Source organism: Pseudophryne corroboree, chromosome 3 (genome assembly GCF_028390025.1).
Source record: "Pseudophryne corroboree isolate aPseCor3 chromosome 3, aPseCor3.hap2, whole genome shotgun sequence".
NCBI classification, from domain to species: domain Eukaryota; kingdom Metazoa; phylum Chordata; class Amphibia; order Anura; family Myobatrachidae; genus Pseudophryne; species Pseudophryne corroboree.
The window spans coordinates 711404195-711425849 of record NC_086446.1 but is presented as its reverse complement, the minus strand read 5'-3'; the positions used below and the strand labels follow the sequence as shown (position 1 = coordinate 711425849).

Below are 21655 nucleotides of genomic sequence, written 5' to 3'. Positions count from 1 at the left end.
GCTGAATATATCGCAGCAGCTCACGCCAGTCAAGAAGTGGTATGGTTAATGCAACTACTATCAGACCTAGGAATGACTCAAGAAGAACCTATCAAGATATATGAGGATAATCAAGGATGCCTTGCATTAGCGCAAACAGAAAGAGTGAACCCAAGAACCAAGCACATTGATGTCAAGCATCACTTCCTGAGGGATCTACAGGAACAAGGTCTTATAGAGTTGAACTATTGCCCAACAGAAGATATGACAGCTGATATCATGACTAAGCCTCTTACCAGAGAGAGACATTGGAGACTTACGTCAAAGATGGGTCTAACTGAAGAAACCCAGTCTGTTGAGAAGGGGTGTTGAAATATGTACAACAGACTATGGGTTTGTTTATATGCATGTAGTTACCGTTGATAAAGCTAAATATTTATCGTATATAATACCCTTTATGAGGTCTAAGAACACTGTACGCTACCTACGTATGAAGTACCGTAAGGGTACGCACGTTGCGTAACAATCGCTTAGCCGTAGTCGAGACGCTCAAGCGTCACGTTCGCTCACGGCCAAGGGATCACAGGCAGGCACGCTATTGGCTGCTGAATAACGTAATGATTCGCTATAGCGTAGCGGACGCTCGGGACCACGAGGAGATCACCAGCGGCGCTGACGCTCACAATATTAAACCTTTGTATCTAAACCATAAACAGTGTATTGTGCAGTAAAACCTTAGTGTAATGATAGAGTGTAAATGCAACACAGTATAACCTTATTACCTTTAAAGCTGTTCGAGCGTCACCGACGCTCTAAGAATACTTAACACTATAAGAAATACACAGATACCGTGCTCAGGGTCCAACGCCTAATATATATATTATGAATGATATACTTGCAAAAGAATTAAACACAATACAAGTCATACACTACAATATAACATAGACTACCTAACCAGATAACTACACAGGAAATACAATACAATACAATACTATTTAAGGGAAAATAAGAGAGAAAGAGAAGAAGAGAGAGAGAGAGAGAGAGAGAGATTGGCTCAGAATAACAAGAAGATCAATATGATTGCGGTGAAACACTTACGCACAAAGGGAAACGATCGCATGCGCCTCGATATCCAGCTCCCGATTATCAGCAATGAGAACCATTGAAGAGAGTGACCTGGATATGGTCGGCCTGCCTATTTATGCCCCACACACAATACAATTCAATGGTCCCTACAATCTCATTGTTCATTGGACACAGGAATTCGGCTTCGCATTATAACAAAAGGTCATAGGTTGATTCATACAGGTGGGCTGTGACTGCTTCCAACTGTTCAGGTGGGTGGGATACTGGGTTTCCCGCCGCATGACTAAATAAGAACAAATAATAGTAAATGGACATAAACTTCTTATGTCCATAACTATTCGCACGAGCGATTAATTTGCTCCAAACCAACACCGGAATATTGCTATTTAAATACTCTTCCGATGGGTACCAAACACCACTGTATGACCCCTGTTAGACCCTTCGTACAATACAAAGAGGGATCTCTCTGTTCAGGAACATGCTATGTTAACTAAACTTTCTGAATCTATCAAAGGGACCATGATCTACAAAATACATTATATAGTGAAAATATGTAACGATTGAGTCGCACGCTACGATCACATAAACTCTACCGTAAATACGCATACCGTGCGCCTGCGGGTGCCCGCGACTGTGAGTATGCGCACGTACGGGAGAGCGTACGCATGCGCAGCACGGACCTGTCTGAGGTGCAAATATGGCAGTGTGTATAGAGATATTTTTCTGACTTTGACAGTCCACCCTTTGGCAGTCAATAATAACTGCCACCTTCTAAAACATTTCAAAAGGAGAAAAATATGTCAGGGGTTAATACATTTCCATGGTTGGGTAAGGGAGGAGAGAGGAGAAGGTGTGAAGAGGGTATGACCTAGTGAGATAGCAGAAGCATGTGTGTATGAGTCCATGTTTGGGGGGTCATGTATCATCGTGCCGTACGTGTGGTACATCAAGCTTCGAGGTATTGCGAAGTATACATTTGAATTCCTTCTTATCCCGTATTAAGGGTCTGTGGATGGGCTGTCAAACTCTACCGAGCTCTTTTCGGCTGTGGTTGTAACAAAATGGGGGAGCACATTTTAGTTGATGATACATGAATGGGGGAGGTATGTGGTTGCTGATATCTGTGCCTGGATTCCCTATCGACTATGTGTGTCATTACCTGAGGGTTGTAGAAATGAAGATAAAGAACACTTATGGTAAATGCAGTGGTATTCTATGTCAGGTTAATGTACATTTGTCAGTTGAAGTCTTGTTCGGTGTCTGTTGGTTGCAGTCTTCTTTGTGCTTTTGCCCATAAGGTGCGAGCAAAAGCTGTCAATGTCCATAGATTTACAAAAGTGTTGGGCTAGCGTAATTTTAAAATTTCTAGGGAAACTGGGGATCCATGGCATAGTTCATCAAAAATCGGTGTATAAGGTTGTCAGAACTTCTTCTTTAATCCATCTGTTGTCTGTATATCGGCTCATCAAATTCCTCGTCCAAGTGGGTCTTTTTACCTTGGAAGAAAACGGAAAAACAGGTGAAAGAAACGGACCGTATAATCGCATTTTCATTACATCATTGTTTCTACCGTTGGGTCATAAATCAAGTCCATTGGAATTACAGTTTCCTCACTCCTCAAACTCATTACCCTGGTACGATGTTTGCACTTCATTAAAGACTGACCGCATCTAAATATCAAACCAATTGTTAGGGTCTCCTGCCCTGTGCTGCCACGTCGTCATGGCAACCGGGAGACAAGTGCTAGTGGAGTAACCTGAGCGCAGCTGATACTCCGGTTCGGGTCTTTTGCTGTGCAGTGGTTATAGGCTCTGTGCACGGCAGGGGATCCGGTGCTGGTTTTTGTGCTCACAGTCTGTGAGGTCTGAGTGGGGCGTGGACAGCACCTGCTTTATAAGGCCTCTTTTCAGGGTAAGCAGATGCTGCTGAATCTTTGTTGGTTAGTCAGTTCATGAAAGTTAGCCAGTACTGTGTAGCTTTGTATTTGTTTGTTGCTTACTGCAAATAGGCCTGGGGATTTGGTATTACACTCTGCCAATCCAGACCTAGCAGTAAGACTGGAGTCAGTCGTTTAGCTTGCTGGGGTTCTGTTACTACTCTGTGAACCTAGCAAGTTTGCGGCTGTATTCTAAGACTTGCCTGTCTAATCCTGTCTCACTGTGCTAGGTGTCAGGGGTCAGTTTAGTGGCAGTAAGCTAAAACCTGTGCACTGCAAGTGAGAAATAGGATTGTGGAGACTCTCCTTGTGTCTATCATTCCATCTCTGACCAAGGAGTTTACTGCCACACCCGTTGGTAACCCTTTAGGGTTTTGCTGTTGCCCTTAGCAACAGCATTTCGGGTTCTCTACGTATTAAAACACGACATCTTGCTTTTTACATCTGAGCAGTTCTAATACAAGGGAGATACCCAGTTCCTTAGCCTCTGGGCTTCCCTGTTCACTTTGTGTGTATTTTGTTACCCTATCACCTTCTGTGTACGTTATGTCATATTCCCCAGTTTGTCTGTGAGTCCATTTGTTTTGCATAACAGTTCAAACACCAGTACATTCCTGCAGACACTGGAGTGCATAACAGTTCTGACACCAGTACTTTCCTGCAGGCACTGGTGTGCATAACATATTCAGCAGCCTAATACTACTGTTGAAATTTTGTGGGAATATGGAGCATACCCCTCAAAATACGTTGCAACTGGTGGTCGATCAGGTGCAGGTCCTGACTCGACAATTTAATGATTTGTCCATTAAAATGCACACCTCCCAGGCTGCTGGCGGATCTCCCGCAGCAGCAGCACCTGCAGGGGTTAAGTAGCCGAAAGTAAATCTCCCGGATCGTTTTTCTGGAGATCGCTCGCAGTTCTTTTGTTTCAAGGAGAGCTGCAAGCTATACTTCCGGCTTAGGCCTCAGTCTTCTGGGTCGGAGATTCAGCGGGTGGGCATAGTGATTTCCTTGCTACAAGGAGACCCACAGGTCTGGGCATATGGGTTGCAGCCTGACTGTCCGTCGCTTAAAAGTGTTGATGCTTTTTTTACGGCACTGGGCATGTTGTATGATGACCCTGACAAGACGGCCTCAGCCGAGGCTCAGATTTCGATCCTTAAGCAAGGGCGAAGGCCAGTTGAGGTTTACTGTACGGAGTTTCGGAGGTTGGCCCATGATACCTAGTGGAATGACCCAGCCCTGAGACACCAGTACCGAAGAGGTCTTTCTAACCAGATAAAGGACCAACTGGTACAATATCCCTTGCCTGATAGCTTGGATCAGCTCATGCAGTTATCCATCCGGGTGGATAGACGGCTGAGAGAGCGTAGGCTTGAAAGGGAGACTGAGATTTCCTTCCTTCCCAAGGGAACCTCAGACTCTGAGGAATTTTCTGAGGAGCCTATGCAGATTGGGGCTACCCGCCTCTCCTCGCGTGAGAAGACGCGGAGGAGACAGCAGGGGTTGTGTTTGTACTGTGGGAATAAAGGTCATGTGGTAGTATCATGCCCAGAAAAGCCGGAAAACTTCAGGGCCTGAGGGTGATGGGAAATATCCTGTCAGGCCAGAAGTCAGAATTTCCCAAGAAGACTTTTATCATTCCGGTGACCTTGAAGATCCTCGGTCAAACTGTCAAGACTGAGGCCTTTGTGGACAGTGGGGCCGACGGGGTTTTTATGGACCGCCAATTCGCCCTGAAACACTCTGTTCCCTTAGTACCCTTGGCATCGGAAATTGAGATTTGTGGGTTAAACGGGGAACCATTATCCCAAGGTAAAATTACCTCTTGCACTAGCCAGATTTCTTTGTTTATTGGAGCCACACACTCTGAAAAATTGTCCTTTTATGTGACTGTCTGTACTTTTGCCCCATTGGTGTTGGGGTTACCCTGGTTAAGGGCCCACAATCCTCAATTTGACTGGGTCTCTGGGGAGATTCTTAGTTGGGGTACTGATTGTTTCAGGAGTTGCTTGAGCCTTCCAGTCAGGCTCTCGCAGCTAAGTTTGCCAGGATTGCCAGGGTGTTATGCAGATTTTGCGGACGTGTTCTCCAAAAAAGTTGCAGAGGTACTACCTCCCCATCGCCCCTATGACTGTGCCATTGATTTGTTGCCAAATGCTAAGCTTCCCAAGAGCAGGTTGTACTCCCTGTCACGTCCTGAGACTCAGGCTATGGCAGAGTACATTCAGGAGAACTTGGCTAAGGGATTTATCAGACCTTCACAGTCTCCAGTTGGGTCGGGGTTCTTCTTCGTGGGTAAAAAGGACGGTTCGTTGCGACCGTGCATCGACTTCAGGGAATTGAACCGTATCACGATTAAAAACTCATACCCACTGCCTCTCATTTCGGTCTTGTTTGACCAGCTTCGTACTGCCACCATTTTTTCTAAGATTGACCTACGCGGTGCGTACAATCTAATCCGAATAAGACAGGGGGATGAATGGAAGACTGCCTTTAATACCCACTCAGGGCATTATGAATATTTGGTGATGCCTTTTGGGCTCTGTAATGCCCCGGCAGTCTTCCAGGATTTCATGAATGATGTGCTCAGGGAATATTTGGATAGATTCTTAGTTGTATACTTAGATGACATCCTAATCTTCTCCCATTCCCTGGAGGAACATCGGAAGCATGTACGCTTAGTCCTCCAGAAACTCAGAGACCACCGGCTTGGGGCGAAGCTGGAGAAGTGCGAATTTGAAGTTCAGCAAATCGCATTTCTAGGATATATTATCTCCCCAGAAGGTTTCCAAATGGAGGGTTCCAAGGTACAGGCAGTCCTGGATTGGGTGCAGCCCACTAGTTTGAAGGCGCTTCAGCGTTTCCTGGGCTTTGCAAATTTTTATAGACGATTTATCGCTGGATTTTCGTCTATAGTGGCGCCCTTGGTGGCACTCACTAAGAAAGGGGCGGATGTTGCTCACTGGTCTTGTGAGGCTAAAGCGGCTTTTGCCCGTCTCAAAAGGGCATTTGTTTCGGCCAAGGTGCTGCGACACCCAGATCCAGAGCGTCCTTTTGTGGTGGAGGTGGATGCCTCTGAGATGGGTATTGGGGCAGTGCTTTCTCAGATGGGAGTGTCTGATAATCGCCTTCATCCCTGTGCTTACTTTTCCCGTAAATTTTCGCCTGCCGAGATGAATTATGACGTGGGTAACCGGGAAATGTTGGCTATTAAGGATGCACTGGAGGAGTGGAGACACTGGCTTGAGGGGGCTAAGTTTGTGGTCTCAATTCTCACTGACCATAAGAATCTGGCATATTTAGAGTCAGCGAAGCGTCTCAATGCCAGGCAGGCACGATGGGCTTTGTTTTTTGCTCGCTTTAATTTTTTGATAACATATCGCCCTGGGTCAAAAAACATCAAGGCTGATGCGCTCTCGCTGAGTTTTGCTCCAATCCAGGAGACCACCGAGGAGCCGTTGCCCATTGTTTCCCCATCATGTATTAAAGTGGGCATTACCCAGGACCTCTTATCATTAGTCCTTAGAGCACAGGAGCAGGCTCCTCCAGACCTTCCGGTAGGTCTTTTGTTTGTGCCTCCTAGGTTAAGACAGCGAGTGTTCCTGGAATTCCATGCCAAGAAGTCGGCAGGTCACTCGGGTATTGCCACAACTCGGGAGTTGCTATCTAGGGCGGTGTGGTGGCCCTCGGTGGCTAAGGATGTGGATCAGTGGGTTCGGGCATGTGACATCTGTGCCCGAAATAAGACTCCTAGAGGGGTTCCTGTTGGCCCATTACATCCACTCTCTATCCCATCTAAGCCATGGACCCACATTTCAATGGATTTTGTGGTGGACTTGCCCAAATCCTTGGGGATGACAGCCATCTGGGTTGTCGTTGACAGGTTTTCGAAGATGGCGCACTTCGTTCCACTGGTTGGGCTGCCATCAGCCAGACGCCTGTCTGAATTATTTATGCTGCATGTTGTGCGTCTCCACGGGTTGCCACTTGATGTGGTCTCTGACCGCGGATCCCAGTTTGTGGCCAAATTCTGGAGGGCATTTTGTTCCGATCTCCAGATTTCTGTCAGCTTGTCGTCAGGCTACCATCCGCAGTCTAATGGGCAGACTGAAAGGGTGAACCAGTCCTTGGAGCAGTTCCTCAGGTGTTATGTCTCCAAGTGTCAGACTGACTGGGTTGCTCATCTGTCCATGGCGGAGTTTGCCTATAACAACGCGGCTCACTCTGCTACAGGGATCTCTCCCTTCCTTTGTGTGTATGGGCATCATCCTAAGGCCAATTCTTTTGACCCCCTGGACTCCACGCCTGGTGGTTCCTCTGTGGTTTCGGTCCTTAGAGGTATTTGGCGGAAAGTGAAGAAAGCCCTTGTGTCTGTGTCATTAGTGACCAAAAGGGTTTTTGATAAGCGGAAAAGACCCTGCAGCTTCAAATTAGGAGACTTCGTCTGGTTGTCTACCAAGAATTTGAAGTTGAGACAGCCATCTCATAAGTAAGGGCCCCGGTTCATCGGCCCTTATAAGATCACCAGGGTTATCAATCCGGTGGCATTTCAGTTAGATCTGCCCCGTTCTTTGGGTATCAATAAAACATTTCATTGTTCCCTTTTAAAACGGGCGATTAGTAATCCTTCTTCCAGTGGAAGACCCTCCCCTCTTCTGATACGTGGCCAGAGGGAGTTTGTTGTTGAAAGGATTCTTGACTCCAAGGTGGTTCGGGGTCGGCTGTCATTTTTGGTGCACTGGAAGGGGTATGGCCCGGAGGAGCGGTCGTGGGTGCGCAGTTGTGATCTTCATGCCCCCAGACTGATACGCTCTTTCTTCTCGCAGTTCCCCGATAAACCCGGTGGTAGGGGTTCTTTGACCCCTCGTCAGAGGGGGGGTACTGTTAGGGTCTCCTGCCCTGTGCTGACACGTCGTCATGGCAACCGGGAGACAAGTGCTAGTGGAGTAACCTGAGCGCAGCTGATACTCCGGTTCGGGTCTTTTGCTGTGCAGTGGTTATAGGCTCTGTGCACGGCAGGGGATCCGGTGCTGGTTTTTGTGCTCACAGTCTGTGAGGTCTGAGTGGGGCGTGGACAGCACCTGCTTTATAAGGCCTCTTTTCAGGGTAAGCAGATGCTGCTGAATCTTTGTTGGTTAGTCAGTTCATGAAAGTTAGCCAGTACTGTGTAGCTTTGTATTTGTTTGTTGCTTACTGCAAATAGGCCTGGGGATTTGGTATTACACTCTGCCAATCCAGACCTAGCAGTAAGACTGGAGTCAGTCGTTTAGCTTGCTGGGGTTCTGTTACTACTCTGTGAACCTAGCAAGTTTGCGGCTGTATTCTAAGACTTGCCTGTCTAATCCTGTCTCACTGTGCTAGGTGTCAGGGGTCAGTTTAGTGGCAGTAAGCTAAAACCTGTGCACTGCAAGTGAGAAATAGGATTGTGGAGACTCTCCTTGTGTCTATCATTCCATCTCTGACCAAGGAGTTTACTGCCACACCCGTTGGTAACCCTTTAGGGTTTTGCTGTTGCCCTTAGCAACAGCATTTCGGGTTCTCTACGTATTAAAACACGACATCTTGCTTTTTACATCTGAGCAGTTCTAATACAAGGGAGATACCCAGTTCCTTAGCCTCTGGGCTTCCCTGTTCACTTTGTGTGTATTTTGTTACCCTATCACCTTCTGTGTACGTTATGTCATATTCCCCAGTTTGTCTGTGAGTCCATTTGTTTTGCATAACAGTTCAAACACCAGTACATTCCTGCAGACACTGGAGTGCATAACAGTTCTGACACCAGTACTTTCCTGCAGGCACTGGTGTGCATAACACCAATTGATATGACAACACCTTAGATACATAGGAGAAACTTCCCAACATCCATTATGACTCCTTGAGCCCATTCTCCTAAACCAGAAAACCAATTTCGCGGGTTCAACCATGACACCCAACCAGTCAGCTCATTACCTACAGCAGCAAGAGTGAGATTGTGTCTCTTGCGAAATTCCCACTTCAGTTGGAGAATATCGTCCATCTTTTGGTCTATGACCTCGACCGGATCCTCGGTGCTATTCGTAATATATGTGCAACATTTCACGCCGTATTGCGTTGCCAGTGTGACACAATATCCGCCTGTCACTGCTGTGAGGTAATTGAGAACCATTCTATGCTGTACCAGTTCTGTTTGTAAGCTTGAAGTTCTCTTCCAGTGTACCTAAACGTGTCATCATACATTTCAGTGATATTATCTAACAAATTTGCAAGCGCAGAGATGTATCTATAGTTCATCACTCCTCGAGCGGTGCGAGTGAAGTCTAACGCGAGTAGAACCTGAATCCCGGTGGATTCATGGATCAGATCAGAGGCCGGATGCTCTAACCTTTCTGTCAGTTGCCTTTTAACAACGTGCTCGTAATGGGTGTGAGTATAAGGAGCTTGGGCACCACGGTGTATGTCTTTCATTTTGTCATGTGTTACAGTCATTACTTCAGGCAGTACTTTTCCAATATAACACAATCCTTCAGAGTTTGGGGCAAGCCACTTATACGCCTTCCTCCCGCATATGAAATATGCATCATCGGGGAGGACATATGGGACGGAGTAGGACATAACCATATTACACACCTTCCACGTGAAATCTCCTAACCCTAATTCTTCCATCTGCTTAGTACACGTATCAGGTTGTACGATATGTGCACAGTATCCTGGTGATACCTCTCCAACTCTCGTAATCCTATTTCCTAAGGTATACCTATACCGGAAAGATTTTCCTCTACTGGCTATGTGGCGTATAAGCTCTGTATCTGTAGGCATTCTATCTGCTCTATGCGAAAAGGTCATGGTTTGGTTACTCCATGACACTTCCCAATTTCCCGGCTTTCGGGGATTGGAGATGTTGAAACATAATAGGGACCTATCCACATGGTATTGGTGGAGCTTCAAACTAGGAGGGCTGGAGATATTAAACCTCCTGTCCACCGGTCTCCCACCACTTAACTCAAGTACCTCCCCTAACGTTAAAGGAAATGGTACTAGCCCTGATTTGCTATAACCTTGAGGTACTTGAGAGCATACCCAACAATCTGTTTTGTTTAACAAACTACCCACTAAGGAGTGATAGTCACTCAATGGATGCCGGTCCATATGGATATTAAAACTGGATTGGCATTTCTTAATGCACCCATCCTCAATGACATTGTTACAGAGCCTACAGATACAGTTTTCTTCAGCTAACAATCCTTCACAATTCCTTCTATGGTCAATGCTATCGGATCGTTTTCTGATACTCGCCTTTACTTGTTGGTTAAGTTGTTCTTGGAAAACTACGCCTCCATCTTTATCATCAGAACCCATTCCAGAACCTCTCTCGACCTCCATGGTACTCTCGCCGGAACAGACTGCTCTGGTCAACATCATGGTCAACAGGAAAATCCGGATCACAGTCTCTTGGGGCAAGTCCATCTTGTAGGAGGAAACGGAGAAGAATGAGAAGGGGGAAAAAAATAATTGAGGGAGATGGGATGGGAAGTTGGAGAAAAACAATAAAAGGGAACAGGGGATCGACAACTGCTTTTGGTCTTGTGATTTTCAACGTTCAGGTGCCGCCTCAATCCTCCTGGAACAGACACTCCAGTGATACAACCTCTACCGTCTGTTCCTTATCACGGGACCTCTCTGGATCAGCAACCTTCTTACAGTGGGACGAATGAACCCAAGTCTCTCTCTCAGCAACCTTCAATGCTGTAGTGCTAGTCAATAAGACCTGGTATGGTCCTTCCCATCTGTCAATAAGGCAACCTGAGCGTAGAAAATTCCGTATCATTACATAATCCCCAGGTTCAATGTCATGACAATTACTATCTGGTAAATCAGGAATCACCAACTTCAGATTATCATTTTGATTCCTTAACTGTTTACTCATGTTAATCAAGTATTTTACAGTCACTTCATTGTTACATTTCAAATCATCCTGAGGGTCAATCATGACTTGTGGTTGTCGACCAAACAAGATTTCAAAGGGAGACAGATTAAGAGGGGACCTGGGAGTGGTTCTGATACTGTACAATACAATGGGTAAAGCTTCTGGCCATGTCAATCCTGTCTCTGCCATAACTTTACTCAGTTTATTTTTAATAGTGCTGTTCACTCTTTCCACTTTCGCACTCGCCTGTGGACGGTACGGAGTGTGCAGCTTGCTATCAATTCCCATCAACTTACACATTCCTTGAAAGACATCACCTGTAAAATGGGTACCCCTATCACTTTCGATTATTCTAGGGATACCATATCTACATACAAATTCCTGCACAATTTTCTTAGCAGTAAACATAGCGGTATTTGTGGCCGCAGGAAATGCTTCGACCCAATTTGAGAAAACATCTATACAAACAAGTACATATTTCAAATTCCGACAAGGGGGTAATTGAATGAAGTCAATCTGTATTACTTGGAAAGGGCCGCCGGCAGGTGGGATATGAGATGGTTCTGTAGGTATTGTCTTTCCGATGTTCTTTCTCAAACAGGTAAGGCATGACATTGCTCTTTTACTCGCATGAGATGACAATCCTGGGGCGCACCAATATGCTCTTACCAACTTGCACATCCCTTCCTTGCCCAGATGAGTCAGCCCGTGAGCTGCTTCAGCTAAACATGGGAGGTATGCTCTGGGGGCCACTGGTTTACCCTGTCCATCCGTCCAGAGTCCTGAGGACTCCTGGCCATATCCTTTTGCCTTCCAGACTGCCTTTTCCTGTGTGGAACATAAATTTTGCATTTCACACAGCTTCTGTGTGTTGATGGTATTAAATACCATCAGTTGTGTGGTGTCTGTCTGTCTGGGGGTAGCAGCTGCTAACTTAGCAGCTTCGTCTGCTCGGCTGTTACCAAGTGATACTGGGTCCGGGCTATATGTGTGTGCTTTACACTTGATAACAGCCACTCTGTCGGGTTCCTGTATCGCTGTTAGAAGCCTTTTTATATGAGCTGCATGCGCTACCGGTGTACCAGCTGCCGTCATGAAATTTCTGAGACGCCATAGGGCTCCGAAATCATGGACTACCCCAAATGCGTATCTAGAATCGGTGTAGATAATGGCTGATTTTCCCTTAGCCAATTCACATGCTCTGGTTAGGGCGACCAGTTCAGCAACCTGGGCTGAGTGAGGTGGGCCTAGCGGTTCCGCTTCTATGGTGCCTTGGTCATCTACGACTGCGTATCCAGTACACAAGTCTCCCGAGTCTGACTGTCTATGACAACTACCGTCCGTGTAGAACGTAAGTTCTACATCTTCCAGTGGGTTGTCACTGATGTCAGGCCTTGCGGTAAAATTTTGGGTCAAATATTCCATACAATCATGAGTGTCTTCCTTTGTATTAAATCCTCCTTCCCCATCGCTCTCATCCTCCACCCTTTGTGTCTGTCCAGACACACCTGGGAGATATGTTGCAGGATTTAATGCACTGCATCTCCTTATGGTGATGTTTACGGGGGCCATTAGTGCCAATTCCCATCTTGTAAACCGCGCTGATGAGACGTGCCTGGTTTGGGCAGAATTTAACAAGGCTGACACTGCATGTGGTGTATGAATTGTGAGGTTGTGACCTAGCACGACGTCTTCGCTTTTCGTTACTAGTAATGCTATCGCAGCAACGCTTCGCAAGCATGTGGGGAGGGATCGCGCTACCGTGTCTAGCTGAGCGCTGTAGTATGCTACCGGCCTGCTGGCATCACCGTGCTTTTGGGTTAGTACGCCTGCCGCGCAACCAGCACTTTCTGTTCCGTACAGCTCAAAGGGTTTCCCATAGTCTGGCATACCTAATGCTGGTGCCTGCGTTAGGCACTGTTTAAGTCTCTCAAATGCTGTCTCAGACTCGTCTGTATGCGAAATCCGATCAGGTTTGTTTGAGGAGACCATCTCCTGCAAAGGTAACGCTAAAATGGAAAATCCTGGGATCCAATTACGGCAATACCCACACATTCCTAAAAATGTTCTGATCTGCTGCTGGGTTTGTGGCAGAGTCATGTCTCTAATTGCTTGAATTCTATCCGCGGTCAGGTGTCTCAGTCCTTGTGTTAGACAGTGTCCCAAATATTTTACCTTAGTCTGGCATAATTGCAACTTGTCTTTGGAAACCTTGTGTCCTGTGTCTGAAAGATGAAACAGGAGCTGTTTCGTATCCTTCAGGGACGCTTCCAGTGAATCTGAACACAGCAGTAAATCATCCACATACTGTATCAATACTGATCCACTGTCTGGTTGGAAAGACTGTAAACAATCATGCAAAGCCTGAGAAAATATACTTGGACTATCTATGAATCCTTGGGGTAATCGAGTCCATGTGTATTGGACTCCTCTGTATGTAAATGCGAACAAATATTGGCTGTCAGGGTGCAGAGGTACCGAAAAGAAAGCGGAGCAGAGGTCAATAACAGTGAAAAATTTCGCAGTGGGAGGGATTTGCATTAGGATGACAGCTGGATTTGGCACTACGGGGAACTGACTCTCAACTATTTTGTTAATCCCCCTTAGATCCTGCACTAGCCTGTAACCCCTCCCCCCACTCTTTTTAACAGGGAAGATGGGACTATTAGCAGTGCTGGACGTTCTTACCAGAATGCCCTCTTGTAGCAAGCGCTCTATTACTGGGTAAACTCCTAACTCCACCTCTGGCTTCAGAGGGTACTGTGGGATTTTTGGAGCTATCCTACCATCTTTTACTTGTACAACTACCGGAGCTACGTTTGCCATTAATCCAGTGTCCTGTCCATCTTTAGTCCAAAGTGACTCTGGTATCTGAGATGTCATTTCTTCTACTTGGGATGGAGTCCTATTTGTCATAATGGTATGTGACATTAATTTTGATGGGGAGTCTAACATGTCTCGTACTTCCTGAGCGTGATTCTCAGGTATGTCCAAGAATACACCTTCAGGAGTACAATAAATGACGCACCCCATTTTACACAGTAAGTCTCTACCCAGGAGATTGGTCGGTGCCGATGCAGCCAGCAAAAAGGAATGCTTGGTATGTAAAGGCCCTATTGTAATCTCTGCTGGTTTGCTAACAGGGTAATGCTGGACTACTCCTGTTACTCCCACGGCTGGAATTGTCCTACCAGTGGTTCTCATGCCCACTGTCGAATTGATCACTGATTTGGCCGCCCCCGTATCTACAAGAAAGTTTAATGATTTACCAGCTACGTTGATTGCAATTTCGGGTTCACTTCCAAGGCTTGCAATCAATTTTACTGGCTGCAGATTACAGGTATGGCCACACCCCTATTGGGCATGGTGACCTCCCTGGATCCCGCTGGCAGCAACTATTTGTGATGGAGTTAGTTGGGAACTACCAGAGGTGTGCCAGTCTCTGTTCGGGGGGTATCTTTTTGTTTCCCCTGTATGTGGCTCATAACTCCGTTTCTGCGGACCCTGATCCCAATGTCGTGTGTCGTGTCGTTGTCTAGGGGGTTGGTATGAGTTTCGTGAATTCTTTACTCTACAATCTCGTGCCATGTGTCCCTGTTTATGACAAGAATAACAAGTAACCACACTTGACTTACCCACAGGGTTCGGTGATATAAACAAAGGCTGCCTTGTGGTCAGGGCCTGTATACTTACTGACATTAATTTATCACCTTGTTGTTCCCTATGTCTGGTGATGTTCCTATCGTGATCAATAGCAGCCTCTCTCAAAGTAGCCACAGACAGACCTCACCAACATGGTTGTGTGGTCTGTACCCTAGTCTTCAATGACTCTTTTAAACCATCCATCAGTACCGATACTGCTACTTCTCGATGGTTTATGTTTGTTTTAATGTCCTCTATGCCTGTGTATTTTGCCATTTCTGATAATGCTCTGTGAAAATACTCTGCAGCTGTCTCTGACTCCTTCTGTTTAATGGAGAATATCTTGTTCCATTTAACTACCGCTGGGAAATACTTTTAACTGTAAGCTTATTCTTTTTACATTGTCTTTGTTGTACACATCTGTAAGAGGTACATCCTGATCTAATCCACAGTCAGCTAAAAATTGAGCTGCGTCGACATTTGAGGGTAAACATGCTCTCAGCAATATCTGCCAGTCTTTATTGTTGGGCTCTACAGTGTTACCTAGGTCTCTGATGTATTTTTGGCTGGCAACTAAGTCTTTTCTAGGGTCAGGGAATTCAGACACTATGGTCCTTAATTCCATTCGGGAAAATGGGCTGTACATGGCAATGTTCCTAATGGGAGTGGCTCCTGATGTGTCTGTTTTCCCATTTGGCACTGCTATTACTCTAACGGGATTAACTCTAACAACCTCATTCTGTGTAGATTCTACAAGCTGTGGTGAAATAGTTTCAGCATAGTGTATGGTGCCGTACTTACCCGTTGATACGACCTCACCTATCCCTCCGCTAGGGGCCTTTGTTACTAATCTCGGGGGTGGAGCTGTGCCTACTGTGGTCTCTGCTATGGTGGCTGCTAGAGAGAGCGCTGAAATTGTTGCCGATTCGTCCTCTTGATCACACTCCTGAGGAAAGTTCAAAACAGGGAACAACTTGCACGGGTTAATACTTGCATTGGTTAATTGGTTAACATTTTCTTTAACATTTACACAGTTGCTAAGTGTTTGTTTGTTACACCTTAATGCGTCATTCTCCGCAACCAATTTTTCTCCCGATATATATGGTGGCGGTGGGGCCGTGGCGATCAGTTTTCTGATAGAGCCAGATCCCGCCGCCTGAGCCAATCCTCTCTGTATGTCACCTTCCTGTTGCCACAACTGCAAATAATCGTAATGTTTGATTCGTCTCTTTGCTGATTTAATGAGACATATCCTCCTCCTTAAATTTTGTAACACTTCTGAGCTGAAGCTACCTACTCTTGGGAATTTCTCCCCGTCATGTACTGTCATTCTCTCCCATTCATCACATAAAGCTTCTGTGTGACTTCCATATTTCTCACACATTACGTACCTTGCCGACCCAACTGGTCGGTTCACTGAATCAACCCGAACCGAGGTTGATCGCCCCCTACCTGAACTAGTGGCCCCCATAGTTCGAAAGTGTTGCTTTATTCAGCCAACCCTTACGCAAACCAAATGTTCAAAATAGGCTGACGGTGGCGGTTTACCGAGTACCCCACTCACTCGCCCACGCCGACCAATACGACCTGATCACACCGATATGGTGCTGGCGTACTCGACCCAGGGCCCCTGCGACCTGAACCTCTATTTACTGGAACCTGCGAGGGTGATCCGAAGAACACTTACTCTTTCCAGTAACTATTGGTTGTTGGATAGTTCCTGAGTGAGCAGCGAACCTCCCTTAAAATAAAAAAAATTACACAAATCACGTTAGAATGTACAAATAGCGTTTGTGACCCCTTTACTCTAATGGTACTAGGTCAGATTACTAACTAGTGTACACAATTACGTGCGGTACAATCGTTCAGTACATAAGCAACTAATCTTATGTGATGAGCGACCAACGGAATCGAAAATTACGGCTGCGAATTCCTTAAGCCAGAGCTTGTATGGCCTATATGGGTGTTGCACCAACCCTTTCTTGGTGTTGTGCCTGTGGACTGTATAGCGGACTTCCTTGTCTGCTGTACCTGAACCTGCTGGTCTGCTATGACCTCCTGGTCTGTTACAGTATGACCTCCTGGTCTGCTACACTCTAATGCTCAAATTGTATGTTTTAACCAGGGATGCCTCCCTAGCCACCATGTACGTCACTTACACGCATGTACCTCACGAGTACTCGACTTTTCTTGTGGTTCAACCTCAAAAATTGTAAAAACAAACAATCACTCACCGCATATACACTTTTGTTTCTATTTCTATTTCTGCGCAGAAATTTTTCTTTAGACCAGATGTGTTACCAATTAGGAGAAGGATCTGTTAATTTAAATTTCGAATGTTAAAATAGATTTGCGCGATTTATCGCCTTGCGTTATTTACCGCGTTGCTCTACTTATCGCGTTGAGAGGAAGAGGAAAAAGGAAAAAAAACTTGTGATTTGAGTTACGTGGGCGTACCCGGACGCTCCGCTGCGTGATATACGCTGCGTGCGTCGGCCTTTGGTTTACGTACGCAAATCTCAGTCCTTTGTTAGAGACACGCGTACGCAAAATAAAGATCCACCGTAACACAATTTATATGTTTATCAATGTAGATGATCCTTGATCATCTACCGCACACCACACTGACTTCGCCTTATCTCCCAGGCAAAACTGTGTGTTTGTCTATTCTTTAACTATGTTACCTTTACTCTTAAACTATGAAATAGCGACAAATCTCTCTTAGCACGTTTATCAACTATAGAACTGGCAAACAGGAGAGTGACATACGAAAATACACAAATGAAAAGGAAATGTAGATATATATGTGTGCGTGCGTGTGTACGCAAGACAGAAAAAAACAAACAGTTTTAAAAAGACACTATTGTTTTGTTCTTACCTCCGGTTCCCGGATTCCTTCAGCACCCTTTACTAAGAGAAGCAGACACTTATCCCGACAGCACTACGAGGAATATAACCTCCCGCCCTTTGCTGATGGATAATGTCTGCTGTATCTACCTATTGCAGATATGTGAAGGACGGGCGAGCCGCCAATTGATAAAGCTAAATATTTATCGTATATAATACCCTTTATGAGGTCTAAGAACACTGTACGCTACCTACGTATGAAGTACCGTAAGGGTACGCACGTTGCGTAACAATCGCTTAGCCGTAGTCGAGACGCTCAAGCGTCACGTTCGCTCACGGCCAAGGGATCACAGGCAGGCACGCTATTGGCTGCTGAATAACGTAATGATTCGCTATAGCGTAGCGGACGCTCGGGACCACGAGGAGATCACCAGCGGCGCTGACGCTCACAATATTAAACCTTTGTATCTAAACCATAAACAGTGTATTGTGCAGTAAAACCTTAGTGTAATGATAGAGTGTAAATGCAACACAGTATAACCTTATTACCTTTAAATCTGTTCGAGCGTCACCGACGCTCTAAGAATACTTAACACTATAAGAAATACACAGATACCGTGCTCAGGGTCCAACGCCTAATATATATATTATGAATGATATACTTGCAAAATAATTAAACACAATACAAGTCATACACTACAATATAACATAGACTACCTAACCAGATAACTACACAGGAAATACAATACAATACAATACTATTTAAGGGAAAATAAGAGAGAAAGAGAAGAAGAGAGAGAGAGAGAGAGAGAGATTGGCTCAGAATAACAAGAAGATCAATATGATTGCGGAGAAACACTTACGCACAAAGGGAAACGATCGCATGCGCCTCGATATCCAGCTCCCGATTATCAGCAATGAGAACCGTTGAAGAGAGTGACCTGGATATGGTCGGCCTGCCTATTTATGCCCCACACACAATACAATTCAATGGTCCCTACAATCTCATTGTTCATTGGACACAGGAATTCGGCTTCGCATTATAACAAAAGGTCATAGGTTGATTCATACAGGTGGGCTGTGACTGCTTCCAACTGTTCAGGTGGGTGGGATACTGGGTTTCCCGCCGCATGACTAAATAAGAACAAATAATAGTAAATGGACATAAACTTCTTATGTCCATAACTATTCGCACGAGCGATTAATTCGCTCCAAACCAACACCGGAATATTGCTATTTAAATACTCTTCCGATGGGTACCAAACACCACTGTATGACCCCTGTTAGACCCTTCGTACAATACAAAGAGGGATCTCTCTGTTCAGGAACATGCTATGTTAACTAAACTTTCTGAATCTATCAAAGGGACCATGATCTACAAAATACATTATATAGTGAAAATATGTAACGAATGAGTCGCACGCTACGATCACATAAACTCTACCGTAAATACGCATACCGTGCACCTGCGGGTGCCCGCGACTGTGAGTATGCGCACGTACGGGAGAGCGTACGCATGCGCAGCACGGACCTGTCTGAGGTGCAAATATGGCAGTGTGTATAGAGATATTTTTCTGACTTTGACACCGTACAGGGGCAGCAGATGACGCTGTATACTTACAGAGGTGTAGTGTTTGTCTGTTGCATATGTTTGTACTTGTTTGTTTTACCTCACATGTGTGTTCTAGAAAAGTCTCTGAAGAAAAGGAGATGAGCTGATGATACTGAAACTTGTTGTTATATTGATCCTGCTATTCAGTACTATATAAAGAAGATATACATCTCAAGTCTCGTTCTGTCTGTATACAAGGTAACTCCTGAGGTGATACTTTATCTATAAGACTTCCCGCTGCACACCTATGGTATCGATCCATCGCACTATGCCAACACTAAAAACTATAATAATTATATTGTGCTGGGGTGCCTTCCAGGCTCCCATAACTAATGGAACCAGTGACCAACATTTCAAGGCCCAATCAGCCTTTTCATCAGGGTGAAACACTGTCAATAAACCAGCAGGGTTGGGCTCCTACAGCCAATCAGTACCATTGCCTGATGGTGTATTCTGTGAGGCCACACCCCCTGTGATACCACACCCCTTATCTGGGAGCACGCATGCCTTAGGTGCATGTAAATATAACTATTACCGTTCCACTATCATGGTGCTCCCCCTTTCATTTTCTTCTGTATCCGCCCCTGCTACTACTACTACTACTACTACTACTACTACTACTACTACTACTACTACTACTACTACTACTACTACTACTAATAATAATAATACTTCACCTTCTCCCTCTTGGATGCAAAGAAGAGAGCTGTGGGACTTTTCCTCCAGGACACCTCCAGGCTAAGGACACCAACAAATAAAACAAGATGACTTAATACGGTATATGGCATCTATAGCACATTGTATTTAAGCTAATTTATTTACACTTACAGTACTACAGTATAAGCATTAACAAACAAGCATCAGAGATTTTCATATTGACATAATCCAATTACATAATAGAGAATCTGTTATTTTTAAGCATATTATCCAAAATGTTACAACCACTAATAGGGATAAAAAGAAATTCATTAATTGGGATGCGTTTAATATATTGCCTGTCGGGATGCCGGCGTTCATGATATCAACGCCAGAATCCCGACATCCAGGTAAATGCCGATGGTCAGAATTCCAACCGCAGCCCGGTATTCCAACTCGGGTGGTGGGTTCACGCTACCATCCAAGTTGGAATATAAACTGGCGAGCGGAGCTCACCAACGGGCCCGAAGCATGGCAAGCGGACTCGCTGTGGGATACTGGCAGGCAGGAAGCCGCTGTCGGTATATAGTAACAGCCGGCATCCCGTCTGCCAGTCTCCAGCATGTATTCTAATTAATTGTTACGGTTTGGATATAATTTCAGTTACAATCACAGAGAGGAGCTAAATAATGTAAGGCGGAAGTTCGTCTGAAAGGAATTGTGCGGCTAGACAGAGTAAATATACAAATAAAATTTAGTGTATTCTAAGCATGTGCTAAATCAGGACAAAAATTATTATCTGGAAACCTTGTTCCAACTATTCCAGATTATGATTCATATATACATTATGTACACAGAAATCTTACCTGGATTATAGTTCTAAATGGAGAATCATATTTGTATACTTTAGTTTCACACATAAAGTTCTAAATGTAATCTGTCATGTAGTCTGCCAGCTGCTGATGGTTCAGGACTTTGGGGGACATTTACTAAGCGGTGATAAGAGCGGAGAATTGAGCCAGTGGAGAAGTTGCCCCATCAACCAATCAGCAGCTCTGTATCATTTTATAGTATGCAAATTATAGATGTAACTTCTGTGCTGACTGGTTGCCATGGTCAACTTCTCCACGAGCTCACTTCTCCGCTCTTACCACTGCTTAGTAAATGTCCCCCATAGTGAGAGTCTGTCTGTATTTTAAAAGCGGCAATAATTTACACGTCAAAACCTCTCGCAGCTTTCATTCTTTTACATTTAGCAGAATATGTTCAAATGGAACGATACACATTTTAGTGTACAAAAAAAGGACGTGAAATTATATCTATTCGCTAATTACAGCTAGAATACACTGTAGTGACGAACTGAAAGCAAGTACCTCTTATCAAAGAAAAGTCATATTTTCTTTTCATAATTACAGTAATATGTCCTTGTTGTCTTTTGAAATCAATGTGATATATTTACGCTACAATCTCACCTATAATGTTTGGTTTCTTTAAATAGGAAGTTAAATACCCTTTATGCAACCGATGGGGTAAAGATAAGGGGAGTATGCTACAGGTTGAGTATCCCATATCCAAATATTCCAAAATACGGAATATTCCGAAATACGGACTTTTTTGAGTGAGAGTGAGATAGTGAAACCTTTGTTTTATGATGGCTCAATGTACACAAACTTTGTTTAATACACAAAGTTATTAATAATATTATCTTAAATGACCTTCAGGCTGTGTATATAAGGTGTATATGAAACATAAATGAATTGTGTGAATGTAGACACACTTTGTTTAATGCACAAAGTTATAAAAAATATTGGCTAAAATGACCTTCAGGCTGTGTGTATAAGATGTATATGTAACATAAATGCATTCTGTGCTTAGATTTAGGTCCCATCATCATAAGATCTCATTATGGTATGCAATTATTCCAAAATACGGAAAAATCCGATATCCAAAATACCTCTGGTCCCGAGCATTTTGGATAAGGGATACTCAACCTGTACAATGAATGAAGCAG

At 44.7% G+C, this 21655-nt stretch overlaps 1 protein-coding gene across 1 annotated transcript in view; it reads right to left on the bottom strand.

Moving 5' to 3' along the window:
* The window catches only part of LOC135056671 (alpha-2-macroglobulin-like), a 331440-nt gene that overhangs the window by 105547 nt on the left and 204238 nt on the right, over positions 1 to 21655 (bottom strand). Inside the window, exon 22 of the mRNA XM_063962121.1 lies at positions 19686 to 19746. Within this exon, the coding sequence (XP_063818191.1) occupies positions 19686 to 19746 (61 nt within the window). The remainder of the gene's footprint in view (positions 1 to 19685; positions 19747 to 21655) is intronic.